At 46.0% G+C, this 18,629-nt stretch overlaps 1 protein-coding gene across 3 annotated transcripts in view; it reads right to left on the bottom strand.

Annotated features, from left to right (window-relative positions):
• The window catches only part of Myo16 (myosin XVI), a 479,021-nt gene that overhangs the window by 97,286 nt on the left and 363,106 nt on the right, over positions 1–18,629 (bottom strand). For all 3 annotated transcript variants that reach the window (XM_021170663.2, XM_029481007.1, XM_029481008.1), the window contains exon 28: positions 3,272–3,374. In XM_021170663.2, coding sequence (XP_021026322.1) covers positions 3,272–3,374 — 103 coding nt within the window. The remainder of the gene's footprint in view (positions 1–3,271; positions 3,375–18,629) is intronic.

Raw genomic sequence — 18,629 nt, 5'->3', positions numbered from 1 at the left:
TTATATGTAAATTCCCTGTAGCTATCTTCAGACACACCAGAAGAGGGCATCAGATCTCATTACAGATGGTTGTGAGTCACCATGTGGTTGCTGGGATTTGAACTCAGGACCTCTGGAAGAGCAGTCAGTGCTCTTAACCAGTGAGCCATCTCTCCAGCCAGTAGCAGTACATTTCCAACATAGGCTTTGCTTTTGGACCAGAAGGGTCTGATTACTCTATCAGGAATAACTGGGTTTCTAACACAAGTGATTTTCTATTTAACCTAGAAATAAAATATAAATAAGCATGATGTCTGTGATTACAACTACTCATCTTGCAGCAGGAAGAATATAGATGTCTCCCCTTGAAAAGACTGAAGAAAATCTGTCTTCCCTAACTAGAGAATGCAGAACTCATTAGCAGATGTACTTGGGGGGAAATCTCTCTCTCCTCTCTCTTTCTCTCTCTCTCTCTCTCTCTCTCTCTCTCTCTCTCTCTCTCTCTCTCTCTCTCTCTCTGCCTCTCTCTCTCTGCCTCTTTCTCTGTATTAATCTCTCTGGGCTAGTGAGATGGCTCAGCAATAAAGAACACTTGCTGCTGTTGAAGAATTTCTGAGTTTGAGCTCCAGCACCCACATGGTGGCTCACAACCATCTGCAATTTTAGGCTTAGGAGATCCAGTGCCTGGATCTTGTCTCTGCCAGAACCAGACATGCACGTGATGCACATAGATGCAGGCACCTACAAATACACATGCAAGAAAAGTAATTAATTTTAAATAAGGAGAAAATAATTTGTGTGATGAGATGAAAATTCTTCCCTATTAAAATATATTTGATTTTTTATTTAAAAGTACCAATGTGTGTCTCAATTTAATACTATCTTCCGTTGCTATGTCAAGTAGCCCATCCTGGACATAGTCCTGGAAAGACTGATGCCAACCAGCGCTCATCAATGTGCATCCCAGCTTCCTCCCATGATTGACACCAACCTACACACTGGGAATCCTGATTGGGTATTAGCACTGATAGTAGCTTCCCTACTGGGAGAAGTGTTTCAGAGTCTCTCAGTGTCTGAACACACACACACACACACACGCACACACACACACCAGTGAACACTGGAGAGTATTCTTTACAGAAACATTACACACTCTGAAACCTTTTACATCATGCTATGCTTAAACCACTACTCTACAATTACCTACTTAAAACTCCCAGCAATGATTAAGCGGAAATGACCTCAGCTCCCCACAATCTTGATAAACCATACTCTCTGTGGAGCTCACACTGATGTCTCAGGCTCCAGAGCGGGGAGCTGACATCACTCTGGGTTAGTAATTTCTTCCTTTTTAAATCCAGTCTCAGCTCCGACGCGCAACCATGACAACCCAGCATGAGTAAGCGTCCTCCCTCAGATGGTGACTTAAAAGTCCGACTTCCACCAAGATTAAATAAGAAGAAAAAGAAGAAGGAAAACAAAGGAGGAACTTGAGTGGTTAGAGGGTGAAGTCGTGACTTCTATGCTTGCGCTTGGGTTCTTGTGCTCTTGGTCATAGATGAGTGTACCTGTGACACTTTCTCTGATGGGTACATGAAGGTCATGCCGCTCTCATACACATTCTGATGTGTGCAGACATCTGTTCCCCTCTGCTTCTGAAATAGCTTCTCCATGTTTACCCCATCAAGGACCCTGCGCTTCTGCTCAGAGAACAATAGACTTTAAACCTGAGGCCATTTTGCAGTAATGTATGCCTCACAAAATCTGGAATCCTCTGTGTCACCTTTGACCTCCAATGAATCCAGGATTTCATTCTCCACTCAAATCCCCTTTTCCTAAAGACAGCCAATGATGCTCTCCTGATGTCACCTAAGGTCCCTTCCATCTCTAGTGGGTGCCCCATGTTAGTTTGCCTTAAGTTATTTCTTTCCTGTGCCATCTCAGTGACTGCTACCCTGGGCGCCTATGAGACATCGTGTGTGACACAGAACACAGGGAGAAGCTCTGAGACTCAAAACTCGGCTACTTGTTAAAGCTCAAAGGGGAGGTGAGGGGTGGGGGGAGCAGAAGAAATGCCCAAAGATCCCACACTGTGTCTACTGAACGCAACCATCACAGTTCTCACAGAGAATAGCTCTGCAAACTCATGGGAGACCAATACAAAAACCTAAGTCATATATTTTCAGTTAATATTTGTATACTACCTCAATGTTTCATCTAAAACATGCCGCAGGGAAAAAAATTGACAAATACTACAGTAAGATTTTTGTTCCGGTCACCCACCCAGTTTTAGGGTAGCAAGACCCAGCTGTCACCTCCGAGGTAGATGTGTGGCCTGGGATGATTGAGAAGAAGGTTCGGCTTCTAGAAGCCACCGAGGGTGACTGTGAGGGAGATGAGAGACAGCAAAGAGAAACTGGAGCGGGGTCCATGATCAGCTCCCCCAACCTGCAGGCCTGGCTCCAGTATGAACAGTTTGTTTCGCTCAAGACTGCTTCCTTACTCTGTGGGTTTTTTGAGTTCTTCTCCTTTTATAGTTTGGATCTTATGTGCCTCCTAAACACTCAAGAGCTGAAGGCTTGGGTCCTTGCCTGTGACTACTGAGAAGTGGTGGTCCATTAAAAGCTAAACCTAGAAAGAGGAAGCTGGGCCATTGGGGCTGTGCTTCACCCTTGAAGTAGGAGACACTGGGACCAAAGGGGTCTCCCTCTTGTTTCTTCCTCTCCCTTCCTTTCCTCTCCTGTTCTTCCTGGGTGTCATGCAATGACTGGTTTGAGCTGTTGCCTCTATCTTCCCTTCTCTCCTCTTCCCCTCTTCTTTATCCACACAGTAATCTGACTGTCTTTATTCACACACATACATTGTGTGTGATGCTCAGTCTGCCAAAGCCCAAACACAACAGCTCTAATGGGCCATGGACTGAAGCTGTGAGTCACGGCAACTTTTTCTCTTCATCCTCCATCTACCTCAGGTTCTTTGTCATGGAGCTGGAAAGGTGATCAATATGGGAACATCTTAGATGCTTTACAAAGTGTGAGTGAGCAGGCATGAATTGAGGCAACTGACCAAGCTCAGTAGTTCTCTGTGTTGCTGTAAAAGTGCATAGTCTCTTATGTTGCCTCCACGGTGCTAAAACCCACAAATCACACAGAATGACATGAGCACAGAGAGTGCTAGGCCTTGCCAAAAATATCAAGGGGGTTTGTTTTTGCCAGGAAGGCTGGTGGCTACCACAGTGAGTCATACCTTTAAAGCCCCAGCCATCTATTTTCATAGTCCATAGGCCACTAACCTGCCAACCTTGTAGTTTACACCGCTGGAGAACAAGTCGACACCTCTCCTCAGCAGCCTGACCCTTTGTCTCGCCCAGAAGAACAGAAGCCAGTGGCTCGTATCTGTTGGGGAACAAGCACAAGAATAAATGACCATTCAGCAGATGATAAGATTCAACAGGGCCAACTGATCACACCACTTCTCAGATTCTTTCATTTTACCAGAAAATCCTTAAATATCTCATAGACAAGGTGCATACCAGCCAAGTGTGAATAACCCCTACCTTCTACAGAGAAAATTATCCTTAAAATGAATTAAGTATATTTTCAACTTATACGTAGTGTTGTCACACGAAGACACAAACCACTTATTCACAAAAAATTGGAAGAGATTAAAAATTAATCTATTAGTTACCATTTAAATATTTGTCTTGGCCTTGTATAAAGAAAACAACTTTTTTTAAAAAAAAATCCAAGCATCTTTTAAATTCCTACTTGAGGAAAGATTTAGGTAGTTTGCAGTAAAGAAATATTAAGACAGTGACAATTTTTATTTCAAGGTGATAGAAAGGCTTCCTCCCTATATATTGAGTATTTTAAATTCTCAAGGGAAATTTTTATTTTTAGATATTATCACTGAGTCTTTGAGTCCCATTTATTACCTGAGATTTATAGCAGTAGAGTGGTTTCCCATAGCTTTTTCAAACATTTAAAAGTTATATATCAGTTATTAAATTTATTCAAATGCATTGAACTTAAGTTATGTAACTGGACACATAAGCAAAATGGCACTGAAGGAAGAGGGGTGAGGAAGGGAAGGAGAAGCGGCAACCATCACAGTTCTCACAGGGAATAGCTCTGCAAGCTCATGGAAGATCAATACAGAAACCTAAGCCATATATTTTCAGTTAATATTTGTGCACTACCTCAACATGCCACAGAAAAAAATTGACAAATACCACAGTAAGCTTTTTGTTCCTGTCACCCACCCAGTTTTAGGGTAGAAGACCCAGCTGTCACCTCCGAGGTAGATGTGTGGCTTGGGATGATTGAGAAGAAGGTTCGGCTTCTACAAGCCACCTAGGGTGACACTGGGAATAAGTCACAGGTGGTAATGCATGGCTGAGCGGGAGTCAGGAGTCACCTGACTGCAGGGTCAGCCTCTCCCCTGACATCTGCTGAAGTGCAGCTGAGAACCAGAAGCCCAACCCAGACAGTCCAGGAGCAGTAAAGAGAGACCATGAGCCACAGAAGCCCAGTCATGACTATCAACGATGGTCACAGGCGGGAGGAGGCCCTCAGTCTGCTGACCTCTGAGTGACTGTGCCCCTTTAACAGCAAAGCAGAGTCTGGTTCAAACGCAGGTCAATGAGTTCCCTCAGGAAAGTCCAGGTGAAGGGAGAACTACACAGAGAAATGAGACAAGGCGCTCTTTTGGATGGAAGACATGATCACATGTGCACCTACAGCTGCCATTGGTCCAGGGCACGGGAGCCTCAGACAGCGCTGGTGTCCAGAACCCTGCTCCATGGTTCCCAGGTCTCCTCTGTCTCCTGAAGACTCCATGTGCAAGCTTCATGTGATCTCTATTGGAAATCTGCTGACTACAAACAAGAGATAGCCTGTTCTCTCCTGCTCTCTGCACCTCCCTGGACTGGGACAAGGTAACTATTGTGACTTTACCCCATGTCACCCCAAGTTTCCTCATTCAGGCTCAAATGATCTATGTCCCATTGTAGACTGAAGAAAAAGAGCCCCAGAACCCTGAGTGGCCAGCTGTAGCCCTTCTTCAGGAACATGGAGGAAGCCAGAGTGGCTATAAGAAAGGAGGCAAGAAGCCAGGCTCCCGAGAGCTTAGAAGGTGACAGAACAGGTAAGGATAGGGTGACCTGCAGGTGACCAGTAGGACTTGGCTTTGACAGAGCCTGTGAGTAAGGTACATACAAAACGAGCCAGCATATCCGACTCTGGAAGCATCAGCAGGACTGGAATGCAATAGGGTTTGGGCAAAGATCAGGCCAAAAGACTGACACATGAGCTGGGTCCAGAAGGGGATGCTGGGAACTCACAAGAAAGCAACCGAGAGCAGGAGGGGAGTTTAGGTGGAGTGTGACCAGGGGCACGGACCGTTGTCTATGAGAGTCCCTTCTCTCTGTGTTGCCAGGTCACTCTCTGTGGCTGACTCTCAAGGCTCCACTGCCTTGACCAGGTGATGGAGCAGGGCAGCAATGATGGTTTTGGAAACGGAATCACTTCTGTTACAGTGCTCCCATGAGTCTAACACCTGAAGATGCATTGGAGGATGCACGGTCCTTCCTTTTTGTACAGCGTGTCTCTGTCTACCCTTGACATCCTTCTGGATGCCCACTTCCCACATTGCCCATCTACAATAAGAGTGGGTTTCTAGGCTTTCAAGAGCCTCTCTCAAATGGGTACCAGAGATGCTGTGCCACCTTCATGACCAGGAACCAAGCACACATCTCTCTTCAGCACCATGGATATGATAGAATAAAAACAGTGATGAAACCACCAACCAAAGAGTATACATGGAGGGACCCATGGCTCCATATACTTAAATAACAGAGGATTGCCTTATCTGACATCAATGGGAGGGGAGGCCCTCAGTCCTGTGGAGACTAGATGTCCCAGAGTGGGGGGAATCTAGAGTGATAAGGTGGGAGTGGGTGGGTGGGGAGAGGAGCACCCTCATAGAGGCAAGGGGGACAGGGATGAGGGGGGTAGGGTGGGGGGTTGTGGAGGGGTAACCAGGAGGGGGATATCATTTGAAATATAAACGAATAAAATGATTAAAAACAAACAAACCAGAAACCCAGTGTCATTCAGAATCCCAAGTTGAAAAGACTCCATACTGGGGTCACTTTGAGGTCTCTGTGCTTTAAGAGGGACAGATCAAAGTTAGACACAGAGAAAAGCCAACAACGTGTGAGGCCCCAAGAAGGCCTCCAGAGGACACAAGCGAGCACTTCTCTCTTGTAGGCCAATGTCCCTTTCAGTGTAAAGGACAACTCTGACAAACTATTTCATAGAGCCAGGGATTTGTTTTTTAATCCAGATTAACAGCGAGATTTTAAAATAACAACCTTCAAAGGAAATGAGGAGGTAACAGAATCATTTTCTTAGGAAACCACAGCTAAGTAAATTAAGCTGTCTTTTCTAACCCCCATGTGTTCCTGTGAATTTGTTTCTGTTTATTGAATATTGACATTTCCTTTTCACTCTCAAAGAAAGTTCTGTTGTAAAAGTGAAAGTTCTGCTTTATTTTTTTTGGCTCCTGAAACCCCTTAAAATTTTAATTATCTCAATAAATATTTATTGAGCATCTATTATGAGCAAGCAATCCTGCCAAGAAACGTCTAGATCAGCAGTGGGGTGGGGAGGCGATGGGCTTTCTCTGCCTGTGCTCAACTGTAAAGCAAGGCTTTCCTGGATGAAGATTGTGTTTCAGGAAAGAAGTGTTTTTCTTATTTTGGGAACTTAAGAAATGCATCATTTTATGGTCCTTGTGAACACAGAAATAATGTTTGAGGAACACCAGTTCCTGTCTCACCTACACCCCAGTTAACAGACATGACAAAGGAAGAGGCATGGTAATGGAAGAAAAATTGTCCTTGGAACATTCCAGAAGGCTGGAGGGCTGGAAGGCTGGAAGGCTGGCATGACCATGGGGGAAGAGTTTTGGCAAGTTTGCTGGTTAGCTGTCTGTCAACTTGACACAAGCTGGTGTCACCTGGAAAGAGGGATCCTCGACTAGTTCCCTGTAAGCAAGTGTGTGGAACACCTTTTAAATTAGTGATTGATGTGGAGGCTCAGCCCACTGTGGGCGGTGCTACCACTGGACAGCCCTTTCTCCCGTGCCACGTACCCCCCTCCCATCCCCAGAGGTCGCGGTTCTTATTTGTCTCCGCAGTGGAACATAACTGCTGTGGTCACAGAAAGAAATACAGGGAGGAAGAGTATGGACTTCGATGTGTGGCGCTGAGCCTTGGAGAAATGGAATCTGGGGAGATTTTGGCTGACAGGGAAGGTGGAGGGTGGAGTTCTACAGGCCCTGATACAAATAAAACACAAAAGCCTGTGGGCTACACGGAGGTAAAAGTTTGGGGTGTTCTGTTTTGCAAAGGCAAGAACATTAACAAAGCTTATGACAATCAGTATGCCCTAGACACCCCCAATACCTACATTTCTGCTCATTTTTATGTATCTGCATTTTAGAAGTTCTAGAATCGCTTCCCTGGAGGATTTCCCCAGGGTCACAGCATGGCCAGTTTACACACAGTAGGTTCCTCCAAGGTGGTTGTGTGGCCCTGGTTTATGAAGGCTGCATTTGGCTCCCTCCATGGACTTGCCTGGATGCTGGCTTTGCTCCTGTGTTCTTACTCACAGTAAACACTGCACAGGTGCGGAGGGTGATTTTCTAGCTCCTTCCCAGCAGTCACAGGGCTGAGCACAGCTGCCTAGCAACAGACTTGCCGTGCACCATGAAAACAGCAGAGAGGAGAATGGGAGGGGTGCAGGTAGGCTGGAATATTGCCACATGGAGAGCGGGGGTCAAATCCAGCGCTGCGGCTGGCATTGACTATTTTCACATAAGGAGAAGGATGTGAAAAACAAAGATGGAGTTGTACCAGCATCCTGTGTGGAACCCTCCTTCCCGTGGCTTTGGTGAACCACCCACCTGCCATGCTGCAGCTCAGGCTGTCTCTCTATGACCAGTGCATACTGCCACATACACAAGGGCCCTCTGCACCCAGTTTTCCTGTGCCACCACGCATGGCGATTCATTCTGTGTTCCTGTGGCCTCATTGTGTATGCAGAGACCGAATTTCTGTGTCTCCTCTCATCCCACAGCCCTGTATGCCTTCATAGTCCCAGGAAGGTCAGCAGAGATAAAGTTCCCACTACTGCAAGGCTCCTGGAGTGTTGAGTGTAAATTTGGCCTTAAGTTTACTTTTACCTTGAATGGGATCCGTCTGAGTCCTGTCCAACCTCAGGCCCAGAGAGTGTGTAGCTCCATCAAGAAAGAGAAAAGAAATCTGTGCCAGAAAGATGGTAACCCTTCTCCTTCCACCTTAGAAGCAAGTGGAATTCTCAGGTAGAAGCATGCATACATTTTGTTTCTTCCCCTGAAAATCATTCCATGCACTTCTTGGCTCATGAACAGTGGGGTCCTAGCAGAGGCCATGGAGTGTGTGAATTAGGCTGCTGGATGCAGGCAGCCGTGGAGTGTGTGAACAGTCTCCCCAGACACGCTCAGAAAGAGTGAGCTTCTAATACAACTACAGGCTGTGTGGTGGGGCCTGGGTGGCACCTTCAGCAAGTGGTGATTCCCTGGAGTTAAAAGGAAGCAGGGAGGGAGAGATGCAGGGGTTGAGGAAGAGAAGAACGGCAGAGTGACTGTAAAATCCAGGATCCCTCTCAAGTGTTGCAAGTCATCATGGGTCCTCATGTGGGTCTTCACAATCTAAGGATGCATTTAGAGAGGCAGTGAAACCAGAGGCAGCTTCTGGCAGAACCACCTACTGAATCTAGTTGTGGTCCTTGACTAAATGTAGACCCTGTTTAGGAGGGAGGTGGGAGAAGACAGAACTCACAAATTTCAGCTTTGTGCTTGGAAGGATAGAGACAACCAATGTAAGGAAGGAATAATGTATAAATGAAGAATATTAATGAGATATTAACTCCATATCTCCATGTTCTTCCCTCAAAATCCAAGTAGGAGATCAAAGCCATTTATTTTCCTCATCCCCTTGTGGTAGGGACTGCTCTATCGTTAACCCAAGTGACAACCTGGTCATGTTAGGCACTTGTTAAGTGGAACAGAACTTTTGAGATGAGATTTGGCCATACTCACACCCTGCTGTCAGAAGCCCAGAGGGGCTGAAAGGGATTTGCTGCATCTCAGAGGACATGCACTGGACCAGAATATGTCCCCATCTTCCTTCAGTGTGTACTGTCAGGCTCTCTCCCCCAGGTGCCCTCGTTCAGGTACTGACCCTGACCTGTACACAAGGGCGGTCTGTGAAGATGATACTCGTGACTGGCCACAGGCTACGCACATCCACATCCATTCTGGCCATTATGCCCATCATGGCAAGATGCCTGAACATACAACTTTAACCTTATCCTGTGCACTCATAACCTCCATGGAACCAAACCCAGGGTTTCTCACCCTGCACAAATGGGAGCTGAATAGTAAAGGATGATGCTGTTATATTTCAGACACTGGAACAGGAAATGCCCTTACGCACACAGTGAACAGCTTTAGACCATCTGCCACCAGTTTCCATGACGACGCTCTTAAGCTCTGTGCTGAACCTGTTATCTTGGTTTCGTGAAACAACAACATTTGACTCATCCAGAAATGAATGAAGGACTGGTTAGATGCCTCAGATGGTCAAGTAAAGGCACCGGAAGCCAAGCCTAAAGACCTGAGTTCAATGCCTTGGTTCCACACAGAGGAAGAAGAGAATCAATTTCCACAAGTTTTCCTCTGTCCTTCATGCATATACGCACGTGCGTGCACGTGCGTGCGTGCGCGCACACACACACACTATACATACACACACACTATAGATTAATTAATTAATATAAAAATGATTGAAATGTTCACTGATAAAGGAAACCAGAAAAGGAAGGAGGGAGGGAAGGAGAGAGGGAGGGAGGGAAGGGAGGAGGGAGGGAGAAAAGGAGGAAAGAAGACAGGGAAGGAGAAAGGAAGGGAGAGAGGAAGGAGGGAGGGGAAATGAGAAAGGCATAAGATGAGGTATATCTCTCCTTTCATGACTTCAGCAGCCTTGCAACAGGCAAAGTTTGTTTCAGCCAGGTCCGGCCCTGCCCCTGAGGTAGCCACAGTGTATGCATCCTTCACCCCTCCCCCATGACTTCTAGCTGAGGGACTGTCTAAAGTGTGCCTCTCTTGGGATGGTATGATGGACTGGAATGGAATATTGGTCTTCGCAGAAGTCGGTCCTGCTGCCTTGTGCCCAGCAGTGCTTTCCAGGGGATGCTAAGCATAGCCAGTTTTGTGCAGTCAGTTTGACGGCTTTATTTCTTTATCCTCGGTGCATTTTGTGATTTGCTGGCTGAGCCATAGCTTGTGTGTGTCAGGTACAAGAACAGCCTGTCTAGTTGAGCTGAAAAGAACAGATGTTCTCTTGTTTAAGCCCAAATGAGAGTCCTCTTGAAACTATGCAGTTTAGATGCAATTACCCCATTTCTAAGACAATTTGCTCCTTAATCTAATATTCACCAGGGCCACTCTGACCTGTTTCTGAGCAGGAACAGGAGGCTCATGCAGGTACACTGACTTACCAGGACATTTGTTATTCTGCTGTTTTTTCCTCTGCAGACCAGACAGGGATGTTCTTGGAAATGGCTGAAAAGTTTTGTGGCGACAGGTGGCGAAGGCAAAAATTACATCATTTAAAGAAGTGCATGACCGGTACTATCACATTCAGTAAACCGTTAAGAAGTTCAGAAGTTCTGCAGAGCCAAGTGGCACGGAGATCGGAGATACAGAGATCGGCTCTGACTATTTCAATTGCCTAACAGATGCCTCCCCCCCCCCCAACCTTAGACATCCATGCTTCAAGTGAGTGCTGAATGGAGACTGTGGTTTCTGTTCGAGAACTGAACAATGCTCACTGTGAAAACTACTGATTTTAAAGAGCACATAGTAAATACTCACAAAGTAAAAACCAACATTTGTTCCATGAGGCATCAAGTAGTAGGGAAGCCAGCTTGCTATCTTAAAAGGCAATGTTAATATGAGAAAGTGAGGTCTAAATTTCCTTCTCTGGGACCATTCAGTCACCAAAGATTGCTTTGGCCTCACATAGCAGTAATGAGAGATCTTCAACCATATTAAGAATCTGAACCCAGGATGCTTTGTCAGAAAATAGCAAATCACAGTCATACTATCTTTTGATTGTTTGTTCTTAGGGCTTGTAAATATGGGCAGAAAGGTCTAAAGGACAAAAGTTGGAGACATTCTAAATACCTTAGGAATGTAACTATATCACGGTTCACAGACAGGCACAAATACCTGGAGGGAAGGTTTCTGCATACACGTGTGTTTGTAAGTGTGCGACTGGGACATGTACATGTTCAGTGTGAGTGAAGACTGGAGGAGAATCAAAACCATTGACTTTCCCCACATGATACAGGTCTCTCACTGAAGTCTACATCAGGCCAGGCTGACTTGCAGGCAAGCCCCTGGGTCCTCCTCTTTCCACCTCTCCAATACTGGGATTAATAATGCATATCATACCGAGCCTTTTATAATATGGGTTCTGGAGATGGGATTTGGGCCCTCAGGCCTGGAAGACAAGTACTTTAAACTGGTTGAGCCAACTCCTCAGGGCTTAAATGGAAGTCTTAATCAAAAGAAAAATACTAAAATTGACACTTAGGAACCTGAAGGAATTAACATATAAGAAGTTTGGATGCTCATTCCACAACCCCACCTCTTCGTCAAGGCTAAAAGCCTACCCCTGTTGCTACTGTTTCTGTGTTTCTTCTTTGAATAATTATCCCTCAAACTAAAACTCCTTAGGGTTACAAATACCAGTGAGTAAGGGCTCTCCTACTCGGATGTTTTTCAGCTGAAAGCTGAGTCTCCAGGGCCCTCTGGGAGTTAAAGAGCACCGTGGAGGTGTGAGTTTGATTGCTTTTGACTAGGTCCTTTCACAGATCTTTCACAGAGAACTTGAGCTGTGGAAGAGCTATGAAGGTCAAGTAAGCCCCGCATGACCATTGACGTCTTCCCTGGGCAGGGCCAATAAATCCTGTCAACAGCAAATAAAAACCTTTATACGTTAAATTTTCATTTGAACTGGCATACATATCTCATGTGTTTCCCTTTTGCAAAACTGTTGAGATGTATTTCTTATCTACTCCTATGTCAGGCATGATTCTAACTGGTTAATGGGAATGGAGACCCAACAAGAGAGGGAGAGGCAGTCAGACAACATTCAACATTCAGGTCCCCCTGTCAGACACCTTGGTGCTCCTGCCAGCGAGCCTCTCTGTTTCATGCACAGAGTCCTTCATCAAAACACCCCAGATCTATGGAGCAAAGTCAAGACAGTAACGGCAATCCAGGGTAGTCCCCCCCCACCCCATCACACTATTCCGCCCCCCAAAACGTGGTGTTTCTGTTACCCCTGACTTCTTCCAGATCACCTCGCAGTTCTTAACATTCCTGTCTTCTCTACCTCTTACATTTTTTCTCTCACAGGCACCATCCCCTGCTTTTCTGTACTATAGGTATATGTTCATATGAGCCACTGTGATAAAGTCTCTGGTACAAACGGCGTTCAGGACGAAAGATACTTCTCAACGCCTGGCTTCAGAGATTCAGTTCATGGCTGCTTGGCCCCATAGACTTGGTCAGAATATCATGGCAGCAGATGTGTGTGGTGGAGAAGGTTTGTCACATAATGCAGCCAGGAAACAGTGAGAGGGGACCCAGGAAGGGGTCAGGGCAAGATAAACCCCACAAAGAGAGTCCCCATTGACTCACTTCCTCTAGCTAGGTCCCACCCCCTAACATTTGCAGATCCTGCCAAAATCCTGTAACTAGCTGGAAACCAAAACTTTTAACACACGAGTCTCTAGAAGGACTGTCCATTTCCCAACTGGGCCAGCGCGCTTCAACCTCTGCCTTCTCGATCCTCCTTCAGTCTTTCCTCAGCACTTCAGACACACTCCAGGCCAAAGCAGCCACATAAAAAGACCAGGATGTAACTCATCACGCAAGGTAAAGCAACCACTTAAAAACTCAGGACTTAATGCATGTATGACAAACATGATGGGCATTTCTCATACTCTCCATGATGTCCAGAAAGCCCATGAGCAGCACAAGTTAGATCTCAAAACCCCCAAGTTGCATATTCTTGGCTTCCCATACATCCTGCCTCTGGACTCCGCTCTACCATATCTGCCTTCTACTTACTTCCCCACCTGGAAATCGAGTAGTCTCTGAAGCCTACATCACCAACCTGACTCGTTGCTGCCTTTTCTGTACCAAATGTATTGGTCACATTTAGGAACAGCATTCACACTAACTAATAATACAGCAATGATGGCAGTTCCAAACCTTCAGGTCTTAAGAGACCACTGGGGTAAGGCTCGGGCAAGAAATGGAAGACCTTTAAGAAGGACGTGAAGAAGCATCTCAATAGTGTCATACATTGTGTGCTTTCATTTATGATTGCTCCTATTCCAGAGGATAAATGCTTCCGTGAATTTTGTTGAGAAAGTTTTCCTGCAGTGTCATGTGACAGCTTTGTATGTATCATGTCCTGGTCAGTTTTGTTGTCAACTTGACACAAGTGAGAGTAATTTGGGAAGAGAGAACTGCAAATCGAGAGGATGCTCCCACCAGATTGGCCTGTGGGCAAACCCGAATGTGCATCTTCTTGATTATGATTGATCTGGGAGTTCATTGTGGGATTCTCAAATAATAAAACTTTTTAATAAAAGAACAGCGACCTGCTTTTATTTACTTATAAATTCTGAAATTCCTTGAGATATTTTTAACATCTCCAAGTCCCTTGAACTGAAACAGTGCACACCATCAGTAAGGGAAGGGACATTTCCCTGTCATTAAATTCTATTGTGAACAAAGCAGGTGGGATTTTTTTTGAGCCAGGGCACTCTGCTAGGGAGATTTGGGGAGGGACTCAGAATGCTCAGAATTCTGTTCAGACCCTTGCAGAGATGGATACAATTTTGACCATTTGGTGACTAAAGCCCTCAACCCAGATTTCTCCAAGAATAGGCTGACAGTCACTGGCTTCCTGAACAATGTCTAGTCTGCTCACTTTTAACTTAATTAAAGCCCATGCACATGCAAACAAACCCAGGCTCGCCTCCACTTCCTATCCAAAGCCCATGTCTGGCATTGCCGCTTTATAAAATACCAGCTGCTCGGTGTTAATTTTTACAGAGACATAAATCTGTTTAGGAAAGGCTGGTGGACATAATCTGAACAATCTGAGCAGAGTAGTGCGTTATCCACACTCACAAAAATTACCTTAGTGCATGTCTTAGTCAGGGTTTCTATTCCTGCACAGACATCATGGCCAAGAAGCAAGTTGGGGAGGAAAGGGTTTATTCAGCTTACACTTCCACACTTCTGTTCATCATCAAAGGAAGTCAGGGCTGAAACTCAAGCAGGTCAGGAAGCAGGAGCTGATGCAGAGGCCATGGAGGGATGTTGCTTACTGGGTTGCTTTCCCTGCCTTGCTCAGCCTGCTTTCTTATAGGACCCAAGACTGCCAGACCAGGGATGGCACCATCCACAATGAGCTGGGCCCTCCCCCTTGATCACTAATTGAGAAAATGCCTTACAGCTGGATCTCATGGAGGCATTTCCTCAACTGAAGCTCCTTTCTCTGAGATAACTCCAGCTTGTGTCAAGTTGACAAACAAAACCATCCAGTACAATGCAATTGCTCAAACAAAAGCTCTGGTGTAGGGGGGACTGCTATAAGATTAGGTTACAGGGGCTCAGAGGAGAGCCCAGTATCAATGAGCAGGTAACATGTCTATTCAATGAGAAATACACATGGCAGGGATGGACCAAGAGTTATCCTTGATTAACCTCTGTATTAATTAATGACTCGCTGTTGTGACCAAATACCTGACAATACACAACCTGAGGAAGTAAGGGTTGTTTTGGTCTCATAGTTAAGAGGCGTTCTCTCTATTCTGCCTCGAAGGCAAGGCATCAGGAACGGACAGCAATAGGTTACATTGTATCCAGAGAGACATTGTATTCAGAGAGAGAGAGAGAGAGAGAGAGAGAGAGAGAGAGAGAGAGAGAGAACTTATCTGGCTTTCTCTTTTTTTCACTTTGCTTAAGCATATGATTCCAGCCCACAGGAGGTGCTATCTACATTCAGGGAGTCCACAGGCTCTGCTAAAATTACCTGGAAATAATTCATAAGTCACCAAGGTGTGTTTCCTAGATTATACCAAACACAGCCAAGTTCACAGTCTCTAACCTAGACAACATACAACTAAATAAAACATGCCGATCAGTGCCCCCCAAGATGAAGGTCAGTGATCTAGAGACACAAAGCAAGGATGTTCAGTCCTAATGCTGTCTCAGCTTGCATCATGGGAGTTTCTAGCCTTCTTTCTGGAGAGGGGAGGTGAGGCCAATTGGATCCTCACAGTATTTACAAACTGGAGAGATCAAGGGGAGGGTGAGAACTTACAAGCATTTTTAGCAGTTCTGAGGGTTAGAAAGGAAAGGAGAGAGGGGGGAGAGGGTAGAGAGAAGGGGGAGAGAGGAGAGAGAGAGAAAGAGAGAGAGAGAGAGAGAGAGAGAGAGAGAGAGAAGAGAGAGAGGAAAAAGAGTGAGGGGAGGAAAGTAGAGAAGGATGGAGAGAAAGAGAGAAGGAGAGAAGAGAGAGGGAGGGGGAGGAAGAGAGGGAAGGAAAGAGGGAAAGAGAGGAGAGGAGGGAGGAGAGAGGGGAAAGAGAAGGAGAAGGAGGAAGGGAGAGAAAGAGGAGAGAGGGAGGGGAAAAGGGGAGAGAGAAGGGGGGAAGAAGTGGGAGACAGAGGGAGAGGAGAGAGGGGGAGAGATGAGAGTGAGGGAGGAAGGGAGAGAGGGAGGAAGGGAGAACAGTAAAACTGTTTAGTTGTTATTGATAACTAAACTCTACAAGACCTGGAAAAACAAAAGAGCAGAATCAAGATCATGAAAAACTTTTTTAACATTTGAAAGCCTGTCCCAAATACACATCCCTGGAGAGACACCAAACCACAACATTTAAACCACTGAGAAAATTATCCACTAACACTGACCCAGAAGCAACGTAGATAAGGAAAATCCTAAGGAATTTCCTGCAAGGAATATAAACCACATTAAATGATGAAGAATTAATAGAAGAGCTCGAGCTTATTGAAATGAGAACTCTAAAAACAGAGCAGAAAAAAAAAAGGCATAGATTGCTTTAGTTCAGAAACTGGAAGTATACTCGAAGGCAGTCATGGCCACCAGGGAAAGAAGGCAGGGCAAAGCAAGCGAGCAGTGCACTGGCTACCCAGGGACTGTCCCATGTGATGTCATGTGTGAAACTAATTCTCAGTGGAGTATAGAAAGGAGGAAAGGAAAACTAGCAGACAGTTATTAACACGATTGCTTTGAACTTGTAAGACCCCCCTGAACCCAAAGATCTAGAAAGCCAAGCACGGGGGACCTGAAGAGAACTTCACTCAATGGCACCCCGAGCAAGTTACTCAGCTAAAGAGATAACCATCTCTGAAGTACATAGATCTGAAAGGCCCGCTGTGCCCTGAAGAGGGAAGTCACAGAGCACAGCTGATTTTCTTCTTGGAAAAAGGCAAGGATGAAGCTAATACACCTTAAAAATACTAGAGGGAAAGTGTCAACATTCAGGTGGCTAACTTCATGTTAAAATTGAAGGTGACTCTAAACATAACCCTGATGGCTAGGCTTCAGCTGAGGCTTAGCGATGCTGGGTTCATGCAGGGAGACCCACCTCGACACACCTACCAACTTCTTGGGGGAGCGTGGACTCTGACAAACCTCTGGGACTTTGACTGAATTTTGTTGTGACATTGTTGTGCTAACAAACATGCTATACAAACAAGTGAAGTAAACTAAGCAGCACAATATGGGATCCTTATGTCTGTAGCTTGAAGCTCAGCCCGTGAGTTCACTAGGAAAGAGAACCACTGAGTGACTATCGAGCCTTCCTCTCTCAGCCGATCTCACTAGGGGCAGCCTGCTCCCAGGTCTATCCAGTCCTCCAGCCTGCAGGGTGGGAGTCCCCACTCCATTCTCTGTGTCCTACCTTGCCTGAATCTGTCTGTGCAGTCATGTTGCGGATTGACAAGGAAAGTAAACACCATGGTCCCTGGCCCCAGCCTGTGTGACCACCACCTCTGCTGAAAGAAGGTTCCACCTCACAACAGGACTCGGCATCTAGAGACCCTGACTGCAGAACTTTCTGTGGGGTATGTGACGGTTCCACAGCAGGACACAGCAGCCGTGGGTCCTGATCCTGGAGCCCGAAGCAGAGACTTTCTGAGAACGTGTTCCATTTACCCTAGTGTCTACACCAGAGTCACTGCTGCTCAGAATCTTGGACACAGGTTCCTGGGGCGATGATGAACCCAAGCTTAACTCTGTGCTACTTCACCAAACCGGGAAAAACTCTGAATTGAAACTTAGGTTGAAATAGACCAACATTGCCAGCCAGAGGCCCACCTTAGGATGGAAGAGACACAGAGCTAAAATAGACCCACAGAGAGCAGGAAGGAGCTACTCGAGTTTGAGGGGTTAATGGCATGACTGTAAAGAGTTATTTGACAGGAAACAGTAGCGATAACATCAGTGATGGGACCCTAGGTGGATGACAAAGAAGCAAACGAGGTCAGTACTGACGGACGTGCTTAGGAACCAATTGGCTGAAGCATAATGCCTCTTCCCGTAGGCTCACAGTGACCTAAGGCAGGTGAGCACCAGGCACCTCTGTTTTCACTGTATGTCTGTCTCCTCTAAGTTGGGTCCCTTCCTTATTTCTAAATGCATGCATGCTACCTACCCAGGGAGGCTGTCTAACCTGGTCTACCCTCCTTCAATGCTGGAGACATACAGAGAGCTAGCTCAGTTGCCTGCTCCTGTCATCGGTTTGGATTGCAGGAAGAGACAAACCACCCTGGGCAAGACAAAACCACTCCAGATGGGAGCAGTTGTACAAGAGCGTGAGGCTGCGCGGTAGAACTGGAGTCATGGCCTATTGAGAACCAGCTTGTCCCCTCAACCAGTAAGGACTTGCTTTGATCATCATCCAGGACTGGAGCTGCACAGGCAGACCAGGCCTTGACCAGGGTAATCTCACTCTGCTTACACATTGGCCCTCCCCACAGCTCTTCTGCTTTAATTAAACTTCATGTCAGTCACCCGGAAAATGAGCTCGAGGTCACTAGGTCGCTTCAATTTGCTCCTCTTTCCATAGGGCCACAGGGAATAAATGTCCTCTGTGTGTTGTGATTTGTGGCCAACCCAACTTGTTGAGGCTTCTTCCTTAAAAGTTCCAGTCCCCACATCAGGAACAAAATACAGGGTATTACTACACACCCTGCAGACAGGAAAAGGATGATAAGGAAAGATTCTGGACAACTCAAAGACTTGTGACAATATGGCTACAAACCCAGGTATGGTGGGTTATACCTGACATCCTGGCACTTGGGAACTACAGGCAGGAGGATTGCCACAAGGGTCCTATCCTTAGCCAAGAAGCTGTTTGTGAGTGATAATGGCAGAGAGACAGAGAGAGAGAGAGAGAGAGAGAGAGAGAGAGAGAGAGAGAGAGA

The sequence above is a fragment of the Mus caroli genome, chromosome 8 (genome assembly GCF_900094665.2).
Source record: "Mus caroli chromosome 8, CAROLI_EIJ_v1.1, whole genome shotgun sequence".
Classification (NCBI taxonomy): domain Eukaryota; kingdom Metazoa; phylum Chordata; class Mammalia; order Rodentia; family Muridae; genus Mus; species Mus caroli.
The sequence above is the reverse complement of the archived record's forward strand: the minus strand, read 5'-3'. Positions and strand labels throughout refer to the sequence as shown.